This window comes from Manacus vitellinus, unplaced genomic scaffold (genome assembly GCF_001715985.3).
Source record: "Manacus vitellinus isolate BGI_N305 unplaced genomic scaffold, ASM171598v3 scaffold_4_pilon, whole genome shotgun sequence".
NCBI classification, from domain to species: Eukaryota; Metazoa; Chordata; class Aves; order Passeriformes; family Pipridae; genus Manacus; species Manacus vitellinus.
In genome coordinates, this window is record NW_021940604.1 from 33414455 (window position 1) to 33440179 (window position 25725).

General features: G+C 41.2%; 1 protein-coding gene across 6 annotated transcripts; it reads right to left on the reverse strand.

The window, feature by feature from the left end:
- Positions 1-2095: 2095 nt before the first annotated feature.
- Positions 2096-24288, reverse strand: MRAP2 (melanocortin 2 receptor accessory protein 2). 6 transcript variants are annotated; one of them, XM_018078389.2, is made up of 8 exons: positions 24143-24288; positions 19137-19232; positions 18615-18700; positions 18313-18475; positions 14478-14627; positions 8454-8553; positions 3008-3315; positions 2096-2658 (listed from the first exon to the last, which is right to left on the reverse strand). In XM_018078389.2, the coding sequence occupies exons 5-8, from the start codon at positions 14602-14604 to the stop codon at positions 2636-2638; spliced, it is 558 nt and encodes a 185-aa protein (XP_017933878.1). In that variant the 5' UTR covers positions 14605-14627; positions 18313-18475; positions 18615-18700; positions 19137-19232; positions 24143-24288; the 3' UTR covers positions 2096-2635. The 6 variants fall into 6 exon arrangements, with proteins under 6 accessions (XP_017933878.1, XP_008918567.1, XP_017933877.1 ...); XM_008920319.3 differs by having other exon boundaries at positions 2903-3315; XM_018078388.2 differs by having other exon boundaries at positions 2096-3315.
- Between the last annotated feature and the right edge of the window lie 1437 nt (positions 24289-25725).

A 25725-nucleotide genomic window follows, 5' to 3' on the forward strand; every position in this document is an offset into this window, starting at 1 on the left:
TTTTTGAAGACTGCAGAACGTTTCTGCATTTGCCTTTGACTCTAATGCAGAGGTAGAACGAAAAACTGAATCAGACTGTGTTGCTGCCACTGTGTCTCTGAAGTGGTGTGAGAGCTTTGCAGTGGGGACTGCCAGGTTATTTTTCTGTAAAAAGTAGCATGAAGGACTTTAAAAATAGAAGAATAGAAGGAAAATAAGGTGAAAAAAGTATAACCATCATCGGGGAATAACAGAGGCAGGAACCAAACACTTAAATAGCTTTACAGGATTAATACATGCTTCAGAAGGACACTTAGAATACAATTCAAATGTGGTGTTAGTTGACATTATCTCTTTGTCATTTTATTAAATACCTTTCATCTAGGCATTGTCACCATCATCCGTACACAAAATGCTTCCCCCTTTTCTCCCCAAAGTAGCACTTACTTATACACCCAAAGAAAAGCCACAAAGGTTTAAGGTAGCAGCAGAAAAAGGCTAGCCTATTGGGAATGGCAGCATTTTCTTTTTCTAAAATCAGACCTGCATTTTTTGAAACATCTGAAACTTTTGAGATTTCTTCCCCAAAAGGCTTGTCAAGCACTGGAACAGGCTTGCTTGGGGAAGTGGTGGAGTCACCACCCCTGGAGGATTTAAAAAGACACATAGATGTGGCACCTGGGGACATGGTTTAGTTGAGGCAGTGCTGAGTTAATGGCTGGACTCAGAAAGATCTTTTTCCAACCTAAATGGTTCTAGGAAGCAGAGTTTTAAATGCTTTTAAAAAACCCTTCATTTCTTGATTGCAGAAGAGAGGGATTCTACAAAGATTTTTCTCTCCTTTAAGCAGCATTTCTGTTTTGAAGCATTGCAATGGAAGAAAAAAAATAAGAAGAATGGCTCAATCATTACTGAAGGCAGCTCACTAATTCAGAAATAGGCTATAAAAGCCACGCTTAGTAAAAGTCCCAGAACTTGTTAGCAAGAACAATGTTGAGCTTCAGTTCAGATAGCTAGCAGTTATTTGAAATGCCTCAGCAGGAAGTAGTTGCCACATTCGGAGACAGGTTTCCCAAATTTCTTAATTTGGGAAGAGAACAGTCCACAGCTACAGCCTTCAAACTTGTAGTTAATTACTTCCTGTGAAAGAAGGCCTTTTCTGCACTTGAAATGTTTTACTGGAGATCTGCAGCCCATGGAGCCATGCTCATTTAGAACAGGGTTCACTTCACTCTTTTCCTGGAATATTTTCAACAAAAATCTGCTAGTTTAAAACAGTCTCTGCTTTGTTTTAACTGTAATCCCATTACTTTAAACAACCAGCAAGTAGTGTAAGAATTACATTTGAAAACAGGAAATTTAGCAATAACTGGTTTATAACAAGGGCACAGAAGATAAAAACCAAATATGTTTCCTGCACGTTTTTAATTCTTTAAATATTCAACCCATTCTCTGCTTTTTCCTATCTGTAAGGTGAAGGAAGAATTAATTAATCAGCATTTAAGTGTCTGGAGAATGTATCAGCAGGCCACTACTACATTTTCCCTCCGACACAGACATGTTGTGTACAAAGTAGGTCAGTTTCAGAAAAAAAAAATAAAAAACAGGCACAGTATCTGGCATCCACTTATTTTCATTTCAATTAAGAATTTCCTGCAGAGCATACTCCAAATCAAGCAAAAGATTTGAACCTGGTGCCTCTGTATCTTCTGTGCTTGCTCTAAAACCATTTGGTCATCAATTACCATCTTTTGAGGAAAGCTGAAATATAATTTAAGTACTCTCTAAGGTTCAGAACCTTATTCTGTCTCTAAAAAATAAAGGTTGAAACTACACTTATTCAATTTGTTGACAAACCTTTAATTGGGAGAGTAGCTGAGGTTGCAACACCATCCCAATTGAGTACAAAAAGATGGAGCAAGCAGAGCTTAGCTTCACATTTGGAGCTGGTGTTCTCAACAATTCAAAGCCTGCTAGCCCTTCCATGGCCCATGAATAAAGAAAGGGCTGTTTATAAAGCCAAAAAGTGTAGGAAGGTTCAGCCTATAAGCAACACCAGCTTAATGTTACATTTGCATGTAGTAACTGCACTGGCAAAAGAAAAATAGTTTTTTTCTTATTTCCTGTGATTTAGCTACTGAATCCTACACTTGCTGAACTGGAAGTTCACATCAGCAATTAAAACAACCAAAAAAAAAAAGAGTCAAATCACGGTCTGTGTTTGTGTGTAGAATACTAATTCCTCATCATCACTGGGCAGCTGTTGGAATGTCACTCTGAAGTACTGTAAGTACAGGCACCAATTTGCTTTTAGTCAGCAGCATGTGGTGATGGCATTTTGTAAACACTGTAGCCAAACAATTTAATTTCCAAGGTATTCCCTCTGGAAGCTTTGTAAATTGGCTTTAACCTACACCAAAAACAGTTAGGAATCAGAAACTGAAGCTAATCCCAAGCAGATATTTATTGTGCTGCTTAGTTTCAGGCATCGTTACTGGAAGTAGCAGAAGCTACAGAACCTCCCCAGAGGCTGCCTGTTTATTCCTTACTTCAGTCTCACTTTGAGATTTACACTTTTCTTGGCCAAGGAATTTTCACACACTTCCCAGTACCAGGCTCCAGCCCTCACAGTCCTCATAAATTGTTACGGGATCCTTCAGAAGCTGGTCATAAGCAGTCCTTTAAAATCAAAGAACAAAACAAGAAACAAAAAAAAAAATCACGAAGCAAAAATAACGCTGGCTGGGCAAAAAGTTTAGACCACAGAAAACATCATAATAAAGCATTTAGTGTTTTACTTCTTGTTTAAACTGAGTTCTAGTAGCACAGCCAGTCTTACATACAATAAAAAGCACAGGTCTGAAATACCTTCTGTCAGAATAGCAGAAGGCCAAGAAAGGGTCCAAACTGGACAATCTTTTACCTTAACATAAAAGATTTTTTCAGTCAAGGATCCGATGGGAAGATTGCATGACCAGTTTGCTTTCTAAAATGATTGGTGGCTCTGAGATGAGGAGATCATCCTCACCTAATGAAGAGTTCTGCTCAGTGTTCACAAAGTTAGGAATGTTAAATTTTGGAAGACAATGTAGGTCTTCCTCGAACACTCCACTGCTTCTGGGAACCTCCTGGAAGTGGATATTACTCTCCAGACCTGGACCTTTCTGACTCTCTTTTGCTTTGTTCGTATGTTCCACTTCATTAATACAGAAATGGAAAAGTGACTGGGATTCTTCAGCCATTTGACGAGAAAAGACCCTCTCAGACTCCAGAGGTCTTCCAAAATCTGCCACAAAGCTATTCATGCGAAATCTTTTTTCAGAAGGCTCTGCATTGCTAGGGAGGAAAAAGAAAAATACAGTAAACATGAAAGTAGAACTATTTGAGTCCTTATCAGCAAATTTGGTGGTTTCAACAACCACTATGATCAGGAAGAAAGGAAACCCTATGGTTTATCTACCACAAACTTTTAAAGCCAGCAATATTGATTATTTTCTGCTGAAGCTATTTCAAGTCTTGATTTGTCATGATAATTTTCCATGGGAATAAGTTAATGCCAGCACTCTTAAATGGCACTTCCAGTAAATATACTGTAATAATCACCTCACTGAATGAGCTTAGAAATACTCTTCAGGATTTCCTCTTGATATCAAGTAGTATCAAGTAATAACATTTTTTTAAATGGCTTATAAGAACACTTTGAGAAAAAAATCTTGATAGATAAAATCTTTCTGAGGCACAGGCAGCACTGCTCTCACTAAGGCATAGCTTGAGTACTTGGTTGTCCAGACATCAAACCATCTTTTCTCCTGACTTCGATTGATGACATTCAGATTTACAAATTAGAAGGGCAGGAACTAAAGACTGCTTCAAAGACAATTCAGGCACACAGCCCAGGAAGGACAGTGAAACATATTTCTTTGGAGTTTTCTGTATAAATCTTAGCTCAAATCAGCACCAATCTGCATGGACTTTGCAGGAGCCATAAACACGTGGGGGTGAGAAAAGCTCAAGCTAGATGGAAGTCATACAGATAGCAATACATTCTTTTTCAGGCTGATTTTATATGCTATCATCACAAAGTGCAAGTTATTTGCATCTGAAATGCAGTAGAGGTATTCAGAGGATGAGCAATGAAAATCTAAACATATTCTCAGAATACAGAATTTGTTAAAAAATCATACTGTTTACATCTGAACATGCAGCAAATGACACTGGAGTCAGATAATTGGACACCTAAAGGTGCACCCAGCACTTAAGAGTTTTTCAGAAAAATGCTGTAATTTAATTCTCTCAAGCCTGCAGTAAGAGATAAGTGCCTACATGCTTTTGAAAGCCTCAGATGACACCTTCAGAAATCTACCCTTAAAACCTTCGAGTTCACAGAATGCCTACCATTAGTCTTTCAGGCATAGTTAACCTTAAAGATCTCTGCTTCTTAAATGCTAATTTACTTCCATTAGATGATAGAATCCTGTCCTAACAAAATCACTTCCACTAGCCTTCAAATCAAAGCAGTTCTCTAGTTTGTCAAAACTGTATTGGCTCATTCTGCATGTCAAAGTGAAGCATGTAGAAAAATAACATTTAAACTGATGCAAGACAGACCAGTAACTAATAATCTACTGTATACACACCAGGATGCAAACAGACTGGAATAATTTTGCAGTAGCCTTCAGAACTGACAACTGACATTTATATCTTTGTAATGCAATAAAAAGCACCACTATATAAGTCTCCTACATAGTTTTGCAAATCTGCCCCACGAGTTTCTATGCAGTACTGTGGCACAAACAGGGGAGGTGGCAAATAAGCACAGAAAGAAGAACAAGCACTGTAAGCCTAGGAAGAGGTGACTGCAGAAGAAAGCTTAAAATGCATCCACTAGAGAAGTAAAATTTCTTCATAGGTGTAGAAAGTGCTTTATAATCCAGTGAGCTATAAAGGAGCAAAGGCTGACAGTGCAGAGGGGCACACAAGACTGGCAACAGCAACCTAATCTAAATGGAAGAATAGAAGATGTCAACACATTTTACAATGACCCAGAATGCTGAGGACGTACTATAAGGAATAATCCTGTATTCATGAGCAGGGAACACGTGGTCTAATATACAGTGATATTTTTGGATTCTGAAATTCAAAAACACCATCTCGGTATTTTGGAGAGGAATTTTTTTTAACTAGACTAGAAACTTGCATAGTCTTGCTCATTACAATATGCAAGAACACTTCAGCAGATACCTTTTCAGAACACTTAAAATAAGAAAAGCAGCCTCAGAAATCCTAGTTTTACTGTGTAAGGGAGCACAGCCACCTGGACAATCAAATTCTTTTTGCAATATTTGAGCCAACACAACCCTCTGAGTTCCAAAAGTTGCCAACAAGAAAGCAGAAAGGTGAATGACTTATTCAGGGAGACACCTTGAGCAACATACATACTGAAAACCACTCAAAACAAGTAGCTGCCATTGAACTTACCCAACCTCCCTTTTATGGGAATCTTCCAGCCTATGGGTTCTGGTCTGCTGGACTCAGCACTAAGCTCTCGACTCTGCCCACTGGACTTGAGTGCACTGTCAGGGTACAGACCATTTTACCTAGTATATCATTCTAACAGAACCATACTAGATTGAGACTGACATTTGAGATTCTTCTATAGCTTAAATATCCCTTCTCTCAACAGCCTCTGAAGTGAGGTACTTGGGGTACAAGGGGTACTTGGCAAACAATGGAAAGGAATAAGGAGCCAATCCTCCAAAACAGTAGGGTTTGGTAACCTAAGGGGAACTTGGGCATCTGAACATATCCTTAGTAGCAATCCTGAAGTGCTACCCTGAACCTGAGAAATCTCCCTGAATAAGTATTCAGCAAAAACACACATATATCTTTAGAAGTTTCTGTTTCAATGAGTCTGCATTTCTCTGACTGGGTTTCACCTTAGAATCCTTAACCAAAACCAACTGATTTCTTGGGGAAAAAAAAAATTCTCTGTCATTTTTTTACTGCAAGTAGTGGTACAACTTGCCTAAATTGCTGCACGAAGCTTTGACATTACACCAGCCAATATTTTTTACAGATAGGTTACACAAACTCTTGCATTTATTGCAAAAATGTATTTTTAAGGACATTTTCACATGCAGAAACAAAGAAAGCATACTAGCTACTCCTGAGTGATGAATGAGAGCATTTCTCAGATAGAAATTCAGTAAGATTTTCAACAAAAATTTTTTGTCACACAAGCAAATCTTCTACACATCCTAATATGCAGGCAAACAAAAGAGAAATGCAACAGACAAAATTTCCATAACTGATTAAATTTCTGCCTCTCCCCATCAAAATCCTGACCCTTCTGGTCTGAGAATGTATCCAATTCTGAACATCTTTTATAATTCTGGAAAATACATCCTATCATGCCCCTTTATATTAAGCCAAGAAAAGCATATTACTAGAAAAATCAGAGTATTCTACCTTGGATCCATCCATCTGAGACCAGTTACACTTATCTCTCACATTAATGGTACTTTAAAGAACAGCCAAATAGCCTTGCTGAAGTCAGAGACACATCCATCAATCAAGCTGGCTTTCTCCCAAGACCTAGGAATCCCATTAATATCTATCTAAAGGAGGGCTGCAAGACAGCCCGCTAATGAAACACCAGGTCATGAAGAATCCAGTCAGGTGTGAAAACAGAAGATGCAGGCAAACTAAAATCACACTCTGCACTGGTTTTACAGGTAGGTGTTCTCCAGTTTTTATATACATGTATCAGAAATAAGAGGACACAGGATTCCCTGTACTTAGTGTATTCCTGGATGATCCATGTTCAATACCACACACATTTGATTATCAAACGTCAAAAAAATAGTGCTCAGATTTGTTGAGTGCCAACTCAGTGTACCTAGTAAATGGGTGAACACTCAAGCACACAGATCCCAAAGCTGCAAAGAGGTTTAAAGCAAATACAGGAAGGAATAATTGGGCTCGCTTCAGAAACTGAAGAAAAATTATATTAAGGTTTAGAAAGGAAGGGACTTCTGGAGGTCTTTAGCCTGATGATAAAGGCAAGGCCTGAGTTCAGATCAGTTTATCTGGATGTAGAAGCTGACCAGAGATGGAGGTTTCACAAACTCTCTAGACAACCTGTTCAAGAAAATTGATGAAAAACAGAAAAACAGTGGGAGACACTAAGCAGGCCTCTGCTACCTAGAAGTACATTTTTACAAGTGTAAAAACTTTTGACAAATATTCATATTAAATTCTCTGTGTTGTATATTTGACTTAATTACTTCTTCCCCTCTCAAATTATTCACCTGGGATACAGATTCAGATGCTCAACTAGGTCTAACAAGGTCTTTAGGGGAAAGGGGCAGCACATCAACACTTAGAAGGACTTTGAATTTGTTTGGGAGCAAGGTTTGTCTGCTTTATAACAGTCTCTAAGGGAAACAAAAATACCAACAAGTCGGATCTGGTAAGCTCAATTCTTCTGCCTCTATTTTCTTCTCACAGAAACAAAACTTCAGGAGCACAGAAGAAGCTCACAATATACATATGCCCTCTCTAATGTGGCCCTGTCTTTAGAGATGTGCTATTATGTGAAGTTTCAGAGCCAGTCTACATATGATTAAATAGCAAAGGGCCTCCAGTAGGCAGAGACAGGCTGCTTTAGGAAGCAGTAAGCACTAACAATTGCCTTTCACAATCAGCTTCTCATCATTGCTACCTGTCTGCAAGTGTTCTCACCTCCAGAGAGGCTTTTTATTTCTACTTTATGGCACACAAGTCTGAGAGGAGATGTAGCTTCAAACTTTCTCATACAAAGGAACAATGGCAGCCTGGGTGCTGTGCAAATGCAGATAAATCATTGAGGCAAGGCACAGTCTACACATAATTATCAGCCAGAAAGAATAAGAAATAAAGGACTTTCATCTTTATTTATTATTATAAAGGCACCCTGGCTTTAAACAAACATGGAGCTGATCTGTACTTCAGCATCTACTGGAATTTCTCAGCAGAAACTAAGACACTCCGAGACCTCGGGGGTTAAGGGAAGATTTTGTACAGACTACTGATATCTACCCTTTGGATTTGAACACACAAATGTGGAAACCTGCCAGATTTCAGCTTCCTTCCTTTAGCATCCGCACTATCTTTTATTTGCATATACTACATCAATATTCACACTTCCACTCCAAGATAAATTGAGTTCACCTAGAGCTCGCCATTTATGTGCAGAACAGTAATCTAAAAGCACCTGTACCTGTTTGGCAGCCTACCCACAAACTTCCTTTTAGCATGAGTATGCTCAGATTGTTTGAAATGAAGATAGACTGCACTGATTCATAAGAACGGACTAGAACAAGACCGTGCTGAGCCAGTACAATGTCAGCTTTGTCACTGCTTGTTTGGGGGCTGCAAGAGACCAGATGTGCCACTTAGTAGGCTGGATTTCTTATTCCCATTTTCAAACTCACTCTTGATGAGGTGCTCCTGTCTTCGTCAGCAGGGTCAGGACAAAAAACATGAAGATGACAAAAACTGCAAGACCAACCCAAAATCCAATCACAATGGAATCTGGTGAAAAAAGAGAAAACAGGATGATCAGTATTTTACCTGCACTTGCAGAAAGCTGCCTTCCACATACACCATGACTGCAAATCCAAAATAATTTGCAGCTTATTCCTGGGCAGCAAAGAGGAAGAATGATCAAATTTATCATTATCTATGTTTAAACAGAAAGTTGCCATTGAAATTCTCATTTCTAGCCTGAATTTTACTGATATCTAGACAAACTAGAAAGAAAATTAAAGAGGGAAGATACTTATTTCCCTTGGTTAGTAAAATAAGAGCAGCTACCTTTGTGATGCCTGGCCCATTTCCAAGCATTGTGCTTTGGAAACAACTTCAGTCCTAGAACTCAGAAGAGAGGTTTATCTGATTTGCAGCAAAATCCTTTGTCTTTGTAGAACTGAACTCCTGCTATTTTAAATTATTTCTTCCCCAGACCATTAGGTTTCTGACCTTTAATGGATTTCTTTGACACAATATGTTTAGGAAGACCTAGCTTTCTTTTAGCGGCAAGACAGAGGGTTTTGAAATATACAGAACCACAGATGAAACTATTTGCTACTTCAACAAATATGAATAATCAACATATAAACGATAATTTTGGATAATTTTTGAGTTTCCAACTCGAGTAAAGAAAACTGCAGTACAACGTCAGAGGAGCCAAGCGGATTTGGACAAAAAAGTCAGACCACCAGTTAATCAAAAGGAAAACACCAATGCAATAGCCAAATACAGAAGTCATCGGGAAGAGCATAGCTTTTTACCTGTGTGCATAAAATGTACCTACTGTTCTCATTCGTACCAAATGGACCATAGAAAAATTTGCCAGTCCTACTTAAAACAAATCTATGTCCACTTACGACTTCAAAGTTGTCTCAGTTTAAGGACACGAAAGTGTTTGCTAAGGAGGGGGGGACAGGCGAAGGGAGGGCCAGGGGAGCGGGGCCGAGCTCCACGAGCCCCGCGTGGCCAATGGCGGATCTCAGCGGCGGGAGCTGCTCCGAGACTCCAAAACGAGCCCCTCCACCCGCCCTCCACGGACTATCTTGCTGCATCCCAGAGGGGGGGTGGTCGGAAGCTCCTCCGCGGATGGTGCCGGCTACAGGCAAGCCGTCTCCGAAAAAATGCTCGCTCCAGGCACTCCACGCCGGGCCCGGGCCCGGCCCCCAGCCCTCAGCCATGGACGCGGCGGCTGGCGAGAGACGGAGCTGCTGGTCCGTCCAACGAAGAGCAGGGAGACCCTAAAAAAAACCGCACAAGGGAGTGGCAGCCCCTGTGACAAGAGTGGTGTGCGAGCCCCTCTACAGCAAGCACCGCAAGGACTCTCTCACCGGGGGACGAACAGGAGCTCCTCTGGGCCTCGGCAGCTCCCAAGGGCACCCAGGCAGTGCTGGCAGTCCGCAGAGGAAAAAAAATAAACAAAAACTCCGGTCTCCCTCTCCCCCAGTCTAAAAAGCTCAATGCCTAATGTTCCCCTCCGCCCCCACCCCGCAACTGTGACTGCAGAGGGGATGGAGTTTCTCTTACGCAATTTATGTGGTGTGCCGAGGTTATTTAGCATTAAGGCCCGAGCTAGACAATGTAGTCTAAGCCTACTAGCAAGAGACTTGGTATGGGAAATTTCACTAGGAAAAATAAAAAAGTATAAAACTACAACAAAAGCTGATCCACAATTGCTCCTGAGGGAAGTTCAAAGTTTCCAGAAGCTTGATTTAGAGAGGTCCAAGTGGGACAAACATATCTCCAGACAACAATCAACTGATAATCAAGGACCAAAGATGCAGAACACCAACACAAAATATGACCTGGTCCAGCTACTTTTTCAACTATCAGTTAGTTATTTTTTGTTTATGCAAGTTTTCAAAACTTCCACAGTAGAAGTTCAAAAAAAATAACACACAAACATGCAAGAAGGAAGTCTTGGTCAGGACTGGAATCCTTTCTACCCTTAACCCCTCATTACACAGCCACTACCAAACCTCAGAGATCCTCACTGGCTGTAAAGCTACACGATGATCTGTCTGACCCAGTGCAGCAGGCACAGCACAGAACTGTTAAATTTCCTACAGCACTAACTAAAGAGAACAAAAACGCAAAGAATCAGCTATCCTGCCTGGTACTTGACCCCAGCTGTTAATCACACTCTCACTGTGAAATATCTTCCATGCTAAAAGGCATATGTGAAAATTGGAAATCAACTCAAATCATTTGTTCTTTCCCTGCAAAGTCAAAATGCCTGCTGCAACCTGAGATTTTCTCCCTGTGAAAATCAAGTCGCTCCTTAATTCCTTTCTCTAGTAAAGTAAGGAGGTTAAGTTTCAAGTCTCCCACTGCAATATTTATTCCATCTCTCCTATGCCACATCTTTCCCTCTCAACACCCTGTGTAAAATAACTAGAGGGCGGTGCAAGTATAGGTCTCCGTGATGGGGGAGTTGAGTTTGTAATACCCCTTTTTACTTAAAGTATACTGGAATGAGTTTATTTCTGTTAATTGTGTGTCCTACTTTCCTTTCAGAACCATTCTGTAAGTATAGCCTGTATGCAGTGGTTCAAGATGCACCTTGTGTTGGACCTTACTAATAGAAAATAATTCATGATTATCTACCATCCTGCTGGACTTTGTAATACCCAAAAATTTCATCTAAAAAGAAATACTCCCATTAAAAAATTTACCACTTAACCAGCTACTAGTAATGACCAGTTAGTCAGACATGCTTGAATTATATGCAACTGCATTGATAACCAGAATGTAAAGTGTGACCAAGATGACTAAAAATTATGCATATAGATTATATTGATCGAGCTGCAAAACTTAATCCATTAACTAAGGTGGCAGGGGGAATTTAAAAAAAAATATAATTCTGATAAACTACTACTCCCCACAAAACTCACACCCACCAGCATTATGTGATGAATAACAAGCCTGTCTTGTGTTTTTTTTGTTGTTCCTCCCCCACAAAGGAATTCCTAAATTTACTGAGCATAAAGCTACATCTGCCTTGCTTAACTGTGCCTCCTGCCACACTTCCAACCCTCTGCTGTGTCAGTTACATTATTTGGATTTGTTTAAAATACAAGATGATGACCTGAGTTCTCTTCAGTATTTCATTTAGGTCTCACTCAAGTGCAAATTATCCAAATCTACTAACTTCTGAACACTTACTCAAAATAAACAGTACATAACACAACTTCTGTTCAAAAAATATGGCATGAAGCACTTACGTTTATAATACTGCCCTAAGTTATGAATAGATTGTAAAAGTATACCATGACTTTCTCAAGTTGCAGTTTCAACCTTCCTTTTCTTCGTAATAGACTCATAACATCCTGACAGCAGATCTGACTGCCCTGATCATTCCTACCTATCTTACCTCTCCAATGTTTCTGAGGTTGTCTCTGTTTCAAAGGCACAAAAAAGGATTTTGTTCTTTTCTCTGCCAGTCACAAGTATCTCTTAATATATTTGTCTATTTACTTTCTAAAGCTTTAATTTATAAAACATCTGGTCTCTACTCTTGTAGATTTTCAGATTTCTAGTTCCTGCTTTCAATCCTCCTCAGACAGAACATCCTTTTTGGTTTGTTTGGGTTTTTTTTCCAGTCATATATTTGAAAAGTCACTGTGGCATTTGAATACCTCATCTTCTCCCCACCTCCACTTTTTTTAAGAAATGTATTTTTGTGTATTAGATTATTTTGTCAATCCTTTTCTTCACAGGTCACTTTGAATAATTTTTCTCTGCTTTCAGAAACAGTCTTCTGAGTTCCTTTATATATACATCAAATATTAGCAATCTCCCCTTGCTTACAGTTAATTAAATCAACGTTAATCCAAAAGTGTCCTCCAGCTCTCTCTTGTAGAATTCCTCCTATGTTATGGTTGAAAACAGTGCCCTCTCATTTTGGGTTGAATACAGTGTATATCAAATAAATAAGTAATAATAAGAAAAAATCGTACACCTCTATCTTTAAGAAGAGCCAGTGATGTTTTACAGCTGGTCAAGTGTTACTGCCAGCCTGCCTCACCTAGACTGGAGTCCATTCCCCATTGAGATCTCCCACATAAAAGTTACAGGCGTTCATTAACATCTCTTATTTGTAAATATCCAAGGTGTCCCTCCTAATACAACCCCGTGTAATCTCCTCCCCTCCTTCCTCCTCATCTTAGGATTTCAGAGAACTTCATGTCTGATCATATCACCTCCATATTTCACAACAGTCTCAACCCAGCTGCTAATAGCCAGAACAAGACACATTCCAAGAACACACTGTGTCAAGAAATATCATCACATACACAACACAGACACAGACTGTTCCTTTACTAGATTAAACTCTGCCCTCAGAGGAATGCATGCAGTAACACTGAAGGTAACAGAGCCAACTCCATTCTATCAGTTAAAACAAACACACAAACAAAACTAAAAAACAGAAACAAAAGAAAACCACCAAAAAAACAACCAGAAGGGATTTCCTAGGTCACTGATTCAGTGCTACTAACAACATCTTTCATCAAGCTCCACCTGAAAAGCAGTTGTTACTTCTGTCATGTTTTCTAGTAAGAGCTGTCCAGAATGTTCCTGCTCTGTGAACGACACAGCCGGACAGGAAAGCTCAGCTGCCACACTTAGCATGGCAATCACTTCAATGGCAATCCAAGATCTGATTTGCAGCTATGCCTTCCACAATCCAGAGACAACTATCATTTATATTTTTTCTCCCATCATGCTGGTTGACACACCGAGCTAAAAAGAAGGTATGTACATAACACTGCAGCTAATCTTTGCAATTGGTGATATTTGCAATCAGGTTTGGCCTCTGATTAAGTGGAAGTATGAAAGATAATTTAGAAACATGACAAAAGCTAACCTAAGTTTTTCAGGTACTGCTCATTTGTAAAAATACAGACACTAACCAGCAGACTTTTCTTCAGAAAGAAAAAAAAAGGTTAAGTACAATTCAGACTAAAAACCAAATTCTACTTTTTTTCTTTTTTTTTCTTTTTTTTTTAGCATTAATAACTTTAACAAGTATGTATCCCACCCTGGACCAGTGCTCCAGCGCTGAAGAGACCCTTTCCCAGTACTTTGACGACTGATGCTCAAACCCTCTCACAGTGTATCCAGATCAGAAACAAAGAAACAAGATTGTTTGTTTCTCTTTGACAAAGCGCTTGCAAACCATCCGGTAATTCTGAGTTGGTCTCTGTTACTTTTTCCCCCCTCTTTATTTGTTTCCCCCCCCCCACAACCATCTCCTCTAAAAAAATAAATCATAAAATCCAAAGCCATTGCCTAGATTTTAGATAAATGTTGGTCTAGCTCTACTAGCTTGTCCTAGCTAAATTTTCTCCCAATTCCAACCCATATTTTTCATCTCTCTGGTCCCTATTGTCCACTTATTACTTCTACTGTAAAACAGTATTATTAGAACACTGAATTTAGCACACTCCTCCCATGAGGAAATTCCCAATAATAAAAGTTTGCTCAGAAGGAGAAAATTCTTCTTTTATTTTAGATCTTACAAAAGCCTTACATTTATTTTCCATGAAGAAAAACAAAAGCAGTAAGGCTGTCCACCACTGTCTTTTTACCATTAAAAGGAGCAAGAGCAAAGCAACACAGATCATACCGAGTAGTCGCCAGAAGCAGCAGTGGCTGTGTCTGCTGTTGTAAACTTTTCTGACAGTATTAGTATTGACAAATTTCTACCACAGCCTTGGTTCTTTCATGCACAAGAAAAACAGTCAACAAAAGGACACAGAATAATAAACAATTATAATAATCTAATAAATAGAGTAATACCTCTAATTGCAGAAAATCTTAAGAATTAGGAGAGAGATATTTTTGTGCAATAATCAGTCACGAATGAAGAGTAGGAACATTAAGACGGGAAGCTCAGTTGCAATAAAATATGTCTCTACTGAACTTACATTTATGAGCCTTCAGGCCTTCAAATGACACTGGTCCGTACTCATAGTACTCGTAGTCCCAGGTGTAATCAGAGTTAGACGAGGCCTGCTGGGAAGTTCTATTAGAAGTCAGCCTCAGGGCAGACATCTTGCATCTCAATAAATATGTATCTGTGGATATGAACTGTGTTAATAGAGACTACATACTTCTAGCACATCTTTTGGTTTTATAAAGAATGTTTTCTTATCTATTGGAGCAGCCACTGCCTCATCCAGACAAGGCTATCACATCCCCTCCCATTCCTTCACCCGTCTTGGCTGGCTAACCAACAGTTAACACAGATCTTCTCTTCAGTGGAAAGAAGAAAACTTATTTTCACCTCCACAGAGATGTGTGTAAGTGTGCAGAATATCAAAACCAGGTTCCTCTGATTGAATATAGATTTCATAGCTTGAAAATAATACATAATGAACACCACCAACCTCTGCATCTTAGGATGAATGCTGAGTGGAGAATTAGCCAGACTACTACTATGTTATCCATACAAAACCCAGCTGGCCGCTGTTTGTCAGTGGTACCCCTCAGGGACTGATACTGTGCTGAAATGGAGCGGACATGTACCAAGTTCACAAATTACGTGGGGGACAGTCAAGAGGCTGGAGGGCAGACTGCTGCTTAGAGAGACCAGGACAAGCTGGAGAAAGGGAGCAACAGGAACCTCATGAGGATCATCACTGCAAATGCAAAGTCCTGCATCCAGGAGGGAATAACCCCACACAGCAGTGCAGGCTGGAGGTTGACTGATGGGGAGCAGCTCTGCAGAGAAGGACCTGCAATGAACAACCAGCTGAACACGAGTCAGCCGTGTGCCTTGTGGCAAAGACCACCCAGTGTGTACTGGGCTGAATTAACAGGAGTGTACCAGCAGGTCAGGAGAAGTGTTTACTCTTCTCTACTCACCACTGGGAAGACCATATACCAGGTGGTATCCTAATTATAGAAAGACATAGGTATACTGGGGAAGTCTAGTGAAAGGCCACGAGGATGGTTAGGGAGCTGAAGCACAGGATGCATGAAAGCTTAAGGATTTGTTCAACCTGGAGAAGAGATGGCTCCAGGGAGACTTTAGTGCTGTCTACAGTTAGAGTTGGAGGGTGCAGAGATGATGGTGCCAGGCTCTTCTCAGAAGTGCAGAGTAAGAGGACAAGAGGCAATGGACAAAAAATTGGGAAACAGGAAATTCAAATTAGATACAAATTAAAATTTACCTATCTAGTCAAACATGCTTTGTGTAGGAGGTTGGACCAAATGACACCAAAGGTCCCTTCCAACCTAAATTTCTCTACGCTGATAAATGGGCTCAATATGTCCCTAAGAAGGAAAATAAAATGAGGGATTTCCCCCATGGATTAACAAAACCCACAGTACAACCCTAAGCATCATTAAATTATCTGGATAGATATTTCTGTCATTACCACCACTCTGTATTAGGGACTTGCATTTTGCAGAGTAATTTTTTCAGAATATGAGACTGTTTTATGCACACCAAAAAAGAGCACATCTCTGCCCAAAACATCTGCTGCTGCAGCAGCTGGAGTCAGGACATCCAACTTAAAACATATTACAAAATACTATTTGTAAAAGTGAGTTGAGCTTTGGGTAATTTTGCATTCAGTTAAAACTGAATTGACCAAGGCTTCAAGTGCTAGGAGAACCATACATAAAGAACAAAAATGAGGCACAAAATGAGAAACGCATTCACCCAGGGAATATGAACAGCATTTCAAATTTAAAAAAATTGTTCTTTCTGCAACTATTTTACCATGAGCAAATGCTGGCAGTAATGCCTCAAAACAATTTTAAATAAATATTATGCCTGAAAAAGTAAAACTTCATACCTATTACAATGTTCATAACCTTAAACACATACCAAAACTTAACTTGTGATAAATCCTTTAAAACAATAAATGGACCTATTTTTCAACCCAAACCAGTTTAGTTTTCACAATAAGCAACCTGACAGCAGGAAAGGTCAGGGGGACAGGGAGAGAAGTGACCAACCCTATTCTTGGGTCAGGACAAGAAGATTCTTCACTTTATGCTCACCCCCCTCCTAGCCACCCAGAAAGCCTCCAGCAAAAATAAGCAGCCCAAAGCACAGAGGAGAAAGAAAGATGGCTATAATGGACAACCCAGTTCATGGGATTCCTGTCCTAGTTTGTTCCCATCTCAGCTCTGTCAGTTGTTTCTTACAAGAGCTTGTATTTCATTTTGTGACTGCACTCCAAGAGACTACATGGTGCTACACAAGGTTCCCACCATTTTTCTTCCCCTTCTCCTTCCTCTTTTGTTGATGACGTCTTGACAAATTTTATTAGCCCAGTCCTGTTTAAGGGCTGCTTTTCTCTTTTAGAGCCTTCCAGACAAGTCTATCATTCATATATTCCTCATAGGACATCACTAATATTCAGTCACCTCCCTCCTTTTAGTATCATAAAAAGAGCTGAAATCTACAGGCAGTAAATTTCAGAGTAGGATACATGAACAGTCTGAAAAATTTTGTTTCTTCCATCTCAGGTGCAGGCAGATGGGATTAATTGGGCTACATGCAAATCTCTCTCCCAGTCTAGTCTCTAGTGCCCAATTATGGTTTATGGTGAGCATAGCCACCTCCAGAACACAAAGAATCTGTCCCACCTCAGTATGCAGTTTGGACTGGGTGCTCCAGAGTGTCACCACTGACTGCCAACGTTTCAAGATTTACTTTCACTGTAGACAAGCCACTATCAGAGGGAATGCTGCTAACTGAAACCTGGGTCACCAGCTCCCAGGCTAATCTGTACTTTGAGGGACATACAAAATATCCCTCTAAATCATCCAGTACAGCTAAGCATTAGCATTGTCCCAAACCAGTTTACAGCTCACTTGTAAGCTCTGTCTGTCCAAATACCTCCAAAACCTCAGCCTGAAGCATGTGAATACCAACCTTTCATTCTACTTAAAAGCCAGTCTAGCATGGTGGTACAAGGAGCACCACAGTGAAAGTAGTGAACACTTAGACCTTGCATCTCCTGGGGAGGAGCAAAGCAGCGTGAGTTGGCATGCTAGCCACTTGTCAGGTGTATTTGCCAGGCTGCAGCAGGTCACAGAGGGACTTCAGGCAAGGGTTTCAAGGAATTAATTCTTCCAGGAGATGCACTAAAACACACTTTCTGCCAGGCGTGGAAAGCAGTGATTCATCCCACAGTCTGAAGCATGACAGAGGGCTTCTCCAAATGACTTTGCTGAGGGTTTTTCTGGGTGGCACAGGAATTGTTTAAGGTAAACATGAAAGCCCCTCTGTTGACTTTGATGTGTATGGATGCAGACAGTCTTTCCTCACTCCAGCTCACTTCTTTCAGGAGCAAGTAAGTAAGCAACACAAAGCTTCACTTTGACTACTCAAGAAACCCCAAAGCAGGGCTGTGTTCAGTGCTGCAAACCACGAGATTCAGGCAGATCAGTTTCCTGGAAACTAAAAAGGGCAAGTGCTCATGGCCTTTTCCTGGAGCATTGGATTGCTCTCTGCAGATGTCAACAGATACCCAGAGACTCCCCGTGGAGACCCAACTGGAACTCCTGGAGTTAAATTATACCTTCATGAAAACTTGTTTGTAACCTGTGGGAAAGTTTGTAAGGCTACAAGCTTGCCTGAGAGCTGCCACTGGTCCTGAGCTAGTTTGACTGTTGGGCTATATTTGCACCACATCCACAACTTTGAACTGCAGCAGCAGGGCATCAAACGCTGTGCAGTTTGACTATTTGCTTCAATCTGGACATCATCCATGCAATTGCATGAGGGTCTCAGCCACTTACCTTTCAAAATGAGTCACTGTAAAAGCAAAACTGAACACACATCACATCTGCAACACAACTTCATGGCTTGCACCATCACTGGGGCCACAAAGGCATATCTGTTTTTGCGTGTATCTCAAATTGGCCTTGTACGTAACCAGCAACAGCTACCTCCGAAGCTGACCTACATGCACAAAATAAAACCATGTGGACTGATCATGTGCTGTTCATTTTTGGAGCAAGAGAAATTACCAGTATGGTAGACACAAACAACTTTTCAATCAAAAAATTTCAACGAAAAACTACATTTATTTTCTACATACTTCTATTCTGCTTACTGCCATGGAATCTAAGCACTTCATAGTCTTCATAGAAGTTGCCCCCTTGCAAATTCTGAAGATCCCAAGAGCTAGACATGGGAAAAAAAGTAGCAACATTTCAAACTGTGAGAAGCCCCAGCCTGAGAAAGCTTAGCACTACACCCTGATGCATCAGCTCCATCATCTGGGCAGTACAATTAAAACAGAAGTTATTGGCTATGAGAAGTTAACAACACAGGCTGTTCCCATATCCCCTAAGTCCCCAGACCAACAACAATATTCTGCAGGGAGGAATATTGCAGCCACCCCCACATTCCTTTTTACTCCATCCCAAAGACTAAGAGGTGAAGTCAGAGAAAAAGCAAATAAAAAAACAAACACAAACTTATTTACTCTGCTGCATTGCATCAGCTGAAAAGTAATACAGACCCCATCTTTCTACAACTCTACCACACAGCTATCACTTTGAACAAGTTGTGCCACTCCCAACCACAGACAAGGAGGTAGTCTGTAGCAAATTCTTACCCTAATGGTCCTTGCTTCTTTCTAATTCTCAAGATCCTAGATGGGCATGATTTGAGATCAAACTTGTGGTCTTTTCAGGGGAATACCCAATCCTACCTGCAATAAAAGAGAGAAAAGTAAGGTATAAAAAAGAAGTGAAATTTAGCAAAAAAAAAGATATCTGGAAACTGATAGTACAATTTAAAATCAATCATACATGCCAACTCTGAGTGCATGACACCTAGGTCTTTTCTTGGAGAGAAAAGGAAGTACAATGGTGACAGTGGTTATGTTTATGACCAATGTTCACAAACAGCATTATCTGCATGGGCTATTGCACTAAAATAACAAGAATAACGTTGGATTCATCACAAAAGGACTTTATAACAATGGAAAGGAAAAAAGCTGGTTTAGTCACTGTTTAACCTGGGAACTAAGGATGAGAAAGGTAACAGAGTTACAGACATCTGCGCTTCATACTACTATATTACACATCATATAACATACATTTTATTATCCTTATAACTGTGCAATGTAAACTAGACTCCAACAGTTAACTATTTATGCATCACACACAAATTCTTATTAAAATATCTTACTTTCCGTGTACTAATGCTTAATATCTTGGTACTAACACTTGATATCCTGCATTATGTGCGCTGTAAAAAGTTTCCACACCATTATACACAATTTTCATGCTAATTGTATAGATACTGTTTGTACTTAGTTTAAAAGTGATAACATTATGACCTTAAAGTAAAATTTAACAAAGACCAAAACAGTTTGCCAACTATTTTCCTAAAGTCAATAACAATATATGCAAACATTAATGCCCACTTAGCAGCTCAATTCGGTAGGGGCCGCATGGAAATTAAGGCAGAAACTAATATGAAATAATATCATAGTATGAGTTCACAGGCAACTGTATGGATCTAAAAACAAATAAAGCAAATACTGTGTAAGCTCACTCATAAGCCTTTCTGAGAAGACAAGGAATTATATACCTAACATAGCATCACAGAAGCTCTGTATTCCTTTTGCTCTTAAAAAGTTTCAGTCCTGCACTAACAGTAAAGGGACATGGAACAGTTAGTATAGAGCTAGTGGGACTTGCTCCCAAAACACACTGAAGCTTAGCGTAACTCCAGCACCAAAAGCTTTAAAAATTACAGCTGGCATGCACGGTCTTAAGAGACAGTATTATCTAAAAGTAAAAAGGATTAGCCATAATTCCATTTATTTCCTGCATCTAGGGCAAGATTACACAATTAGTACTGAGCCCATTTTCCCTTCCTCACTAAAAGTCAACCTTCTCATAGATGTGCAGGTATGGCAGCTGCAAACCCAAGTTCCCTCAAGATCAACCAGACTGGAAGAAGCCCTATTAGTGAGCACTAAAATACTGAGGCTTTTTCAGTCCTATATTGTTACAAATGCTGGCATCAATGTTATATATAAGTATATTCAACACTTTCCAAGAGAAAGGCTGCCTTTCCCTCAGCTGTTTATAATATTGCCCATTTTAACCTTTCTCACTACAAATTTTTCACTTTTCAGTAATATCACAGAGATCCCAGGCTGATTTGTTATAGAAAACCCTGAAGTGAAAGAGCCCTGGCATATCCACTGATGAGGTAAGAGCGAATTGTAATGCAAGTTTGCAACTGGCCTGCCCCAAAAGTTTCTGCTTTTGGGCTGTATTATTTTCCTTCATTTTCCTGGCTTAGCAAAGTAGTCCTTTTTTTTTTTTTTTTAATTTTTTTAAAATGTGTCTCTCTGTTAGCTTTATTGTCACAGAAAGCTCAGTGCTTAGATGGGGATCTTCTGATTTCCTTGCTAACCCTGAAGTCTGTCAATATGAAGCCTTATTCTGAGCAGAGAGAAAGGAAAGCACCTCCCCGCCATACTCTTACTGAACAGCACACTGCAGGTCAACTGGAATGGCTCCATCAGAATATGAGTACCTATAAATTGCTTTTAAAATAACTTCTACTTGTTTTATCATGTAAGAACCTATAAAAAATAGCAGCCTCCACAGTAGAGACAGAACAAGTACTATCATACTTTTAATAACTAAAAGATGAAATTAACTTTTAAAGTAAAAAAATCTCACTGAGAATTTATCTCAATGCATAAGGTTACTAGACTAGATTTACCCAAACTGGCTAGACTACAAGTCATGAAGAAACACTGGAAGCATAGTCTTGCATGTAGCCAGAAAAACGACTGAATTCAAGAACAGGAGACACCCAGGAATATTTCAAATAGCCACAACTAAACTGACCATTTTTATTAGGGGCAAGGCTGGAAGAAGGAACTACTCTTGTGTGATTGTTCCCGGGAAACTCAGCACTGATAAACAGCTAGAATTCCCTGGGCTCCCTTCCCGCCAATGACCTGGGCCTGCAGATGTCCCGTGCCCTGCAGCAGCTGCTGCTGCACAGGCCTCTCTTACCAACCCCACAGGGAGCCCCACCACAATGTGCAAGGCCCAGGTTTAAATGCAGAGCAGATATCCATAGGGTTGCACAGCCCAGAAAATGGAAGTGTGTGTTCAGGCACCATTTAAGAGCTCTGTTTTAGCTTTGCATCAGTGAAAAAGCCACCGCAGCAATGAGGCTGACAAGCAGAGTACAATTTCCTCTCTCTCATTACAAAATTAAACCCTAATCTTCACGTAACGTTCATCTGGTCTGAAGTACAGGCCACAGCACACCTCCCATAGCACCTATTTACTTCTTGGTGGTTCTCCCTGCAGAAATAGTTCTGTTCCCAGGTACAAAAGACCATTTGTCAGAGCTACGCCCACACTTGGGTATCTCACAGCTGGGGTCTGACAGTGCTGTGGTGGAAAAATCTTCAGCTGATGCTCTCACCCACACAGGGTCTGTAAAGCGTAATCTCTCTGATGCAAAATAACGCTTAAGCTTTTAAATTTGAAAATACGTAATTCAATTTGAATTATGTATTACATTTCCTCAAGAACTAATAAAATAAAATTATGCAGCTTTTCTTGAAAACTTCCACACCTGTATGACAAGCACTTTCTGAACTTTTGTAGTTAGCCTACGACACGATGCAGAAATTTTGCCTTAATTGGTTCAGTGACAATTTCAAGCACTCACTGAAATGGAGCTGTTCATTAAAAGTCAAATTGCCTTGGGATTTTTCTGAACAAGAACTGGTTTTTTTCCCTGTCTTTAATCTAATTCTTCCCTCCACTGCTGCTTAAGAAGACAACAATTTATTGTAGTGCCTCAAATGCAGATTTCCTCCCAGGTAAATCAGACAGCAGTACACAACTCACAGGCACACACCTGAATGTTCCCATTCTTAATCCCTGCCATGTTTCTGTGTTACACTAGGCTATAAAAAAGTAACTAGATGCCAAGGAAACATCACTAAAACAGTACAACCATGGCCCATTGCAGTAAGTATGCAGAATAAAGCCTTCATCTATTTGTAATAAGATTTGTAATAAAATTTTACCGGCAATAGCTGCTATTACAGGTTCAAAGACTGGAAATTTGATTTAAACTGTTGAAAAGGTGCAGGAGTATCATCTGTGCTTGACTCAAAACCTCTTCCACCATAATGTGTACATGGATGATCAGCAAAAGAATATGCAGTAAATTACTTTGTCCAGATCTTCATATTCTGGATTTTAATTTCTTTAAAAAAATTATTTTCTTGCAATAGCTTGATTTATTTTATACATATTTGGTTGTGATTCATACACAGAATATCTCCTTATTTTTGTGAAGAATGGAGCCACACTGTCCTCAGCAAATGGAGATCTGCAGTTCCCTTGGCATCTTTCCAGGTATTTACTCCTGTTGTCAAAATTATCTTGACTCTCTGGTTAGGAGCCTGAATAGAAAACCACAAATGGACAAGAAAAACAAGCTGAGTGTGAGACCATTGCCTGATTATCTCCAAGCAGAAGCCAAAACATCTATTTATTTCCACAATACTTACGTAAATCTGCATCCCTGTGAATACAGCCTCTGGAAAGCTCAAATGAGAGGAACGGAGCAAAACAGGAGCAGCTCCAAGACAGAGCAGTGGGCTGGGAAACACACCTGGAAACAGAACCTGCTCTCTTCAGTGAAGCCCGACCAGCCTTGCTGAGGCAGTTTGAGACAGCACTGCCACTGCTGCCCCGTCCCTCTACCAGCTATGCCTGTCACAGCAAAAGTGCCAAACCAGCTTTCAGTTACCGTCCAGTTTTAAGTGCCAAACAAGGCTGGTATGATAGGATGAACGAGGCAAATGTCAGAGAACAGAGGCTGCTCAGAGAGTTTTGCCAGCTCGTCACTGAGGTGATCCTCTCCAGCAAAAAGAATGGCAGACAGTTCAGGAGAAAGACCTGAACTGCCGTGAACAGTCACTGTCAACAGAGAGGGCTCACCAGAATAGGAGACCACTGAGATGACAACTATTAAAAAAAGAGACAGTTAAGGGAGAAGGAAGGAAAGGGGGTGGGGGGGAAGGAGTATGGGAATCAACAGAAGACTAGGGAAGAGCAGATAGGGAAAGGGAAGAAGGCAAGACAGAACAGAAGTAATCAAAGGCTGTATGGTATGGAGAAGAGGTGTCATCCCTTCAGCCTGAAAGTACAATGGGAAGGAGATGCCATCTGAAAAAAAAAAAAAAAAAAAAAAAAAAAAAAAAAAAAAGGAAAAAACACCACAAGAAACATACAATAAACTTATCTTGCTTTTTTTTTCTTCCCCCCTAAACGTTTTACGTTCAATTTTTAAGCTCATTCAAATGCTCAGCAGTCAGAGCAAAACACAACATACAATTTGAGAACACTGAAAATAATCTCTATGTATTTCAAACAAGCTCGTGCTTTGTAGTTGTTTTGCTTTTGAATACAGAATAAATCTCTCCGTTGCAAATTCAGAAAGGAAACACAAGCGTTTCTACAGCCGGCATTTTCCATGTCACCCAAACGAACAGTGCCACCTCACCCTTTTTTTAATTATTATTGTTATTTAACATAAAAGCGCAGCACTCCAGACCTTAAGGCTTGCGGGAGCTGACTGGTCTCTGTTCCAAAACGCTTCAGACACCTGTTAACCGCAGGCTGAACTACGGGCGCTCGGAGCTTCCCAAGCCGCCCAGGCTGGAGCACGCACCAACGTGAGCCTTACTGCGGGGCGGGAAGGGGCGGAAAGGGACAGGAAAGGACAGGGCAGGGAAGGCGGGGCCGTCCCCTCCCAGCTCCGCTCCCTCACCCCCTGCCCCGCAGCGACGTCCCCTCTCCGCGCTTACCGCACCGGGCACGGCCGCGCTGCCGGCTCCCGAAACGCCGCTTTCGTCCCCGTGCGCAAGGCGCAGCCTCCCGGGAGCTCCCTGGCCCCGCCAGCCCCAGACAAGCCGGCGCTGCGGGGAGGCCGGGCGGGATGCTGCGGGCGGATGCTGCCGGCGGGCGGGAGATGCTGCCGGGCGGGATGCGTGCGGGCGGGATGCTGGCGGGCGGCGGCCTTGCCGGCGGCCGATACTGCGGGCTCGCGCCCCGCCACAGCCCAGTGAATCATCAGCAGCGCGGCTTCCCGGCCCGCGCGCGCGGCATGGATCGGGCGCGTGACGCTCCTGGTCCAATGGGCAGTGGGGCGGGAGCAGACCCCGCGGGCGGCCGCAGGTGCGGGCAGGGCGCGGGTGCCAGGAGGAGACGTGGGTGCGGCCGCGGGCAGCGAGCTCCAGGCAGAGCACCAGTCGGGAGTAACCCCTGCGTGTCGCTTGCCTGCCAGGAACTCACACATTCCAGGGGGAACATCAGTTTTGGAAGGAGAGGAATGGCCGGTCCGCACTGGAGGTGCTTGCACAGAGGGAGCCATTGACGGTGGGACCTGGTCGGGGGCAGGGGAGCTTGTGAGAAGTGCTGTCTCGGCTGCCAGGATGTGAAGGGCAGTGCCCTAAATCTATCGGGATTCAGTTCAGGCCTCTTGAACCATTTCTCAGAATCACAGAATGGGTAAGGTTGGAAGAGACCAGGTGGGTCACATGGTCCAACCTCCCTGCTCAAGCAGGGTTATCCCAGAGCACATGTCACAGAACTGTATCCAGACAGTTCTTGAACATCTCCAGTGAGAGAGGCTCCACAACCTCTCTGGGCAACCCATCCTGACATCTGATCAGCCTCGCTGCAAAAAACCTCAATTTTTCTTATGTTCAATGGAAGTGTCATCTACTTCAATTTGTCTTTAATGCTTCTTGTCCTGTCACTGGACTCCTCTAAGAGCAATCCTATCCCACCTTCTTTACTCCCACCATCAATTCTTTATACACATTGATAAGAGCACCCTGAGCCTTGTCTAAGCGAAGCAATCACAGCTCCCTTTGTCTTTTCTCATACATCTCTTGCCCACTCCCTTCACTATCTTCATGCTTTTGATAATCCTCATAGTGATCAAGTGTTGTAATGAACAATATGACTTCATTTTTCTCTCTGTGGCAAGGAAACAAGTCTCACACACCTGTCCAATGAAGCAACTGGCCTGCTGAAATGCTCACACTCTAATGTTACAGCAGATCTTTGATAGTGCTCTGGCACTTACTCATTAGCCCTGTTTTCATCTACTTCTTGATAGGCAGGACTTTG

What these genes read in the sequence shown, in the direction of transcription:
- MRAP2 (XM_008920319.3), bottom strand. Translation starts at nt 14,604, where the DNA reads ATGTCTGCCCTGAGGCTGACTTCTAATAGAACTTCCCAGCAGGCCTCG. An exon ending in AGGCCTGAAGGCTCATAAAT is followed by an intron (nt 8,554 to 14,477) that starts GTAAGTTCAGTA and finishes TTTTTTCACCAG; the next exon opens with ATTCCATTGTGATTGGATTT. An exon ending in ACAGGAGCACCTCATCAAGA is followed by an intron (nt 3,316 to 8,453) that starts GTGAGTTTGAAA and finishes TTTCCTCCCTAG; the next exon opens with CAATGCAGAGCCTTCTGAAA.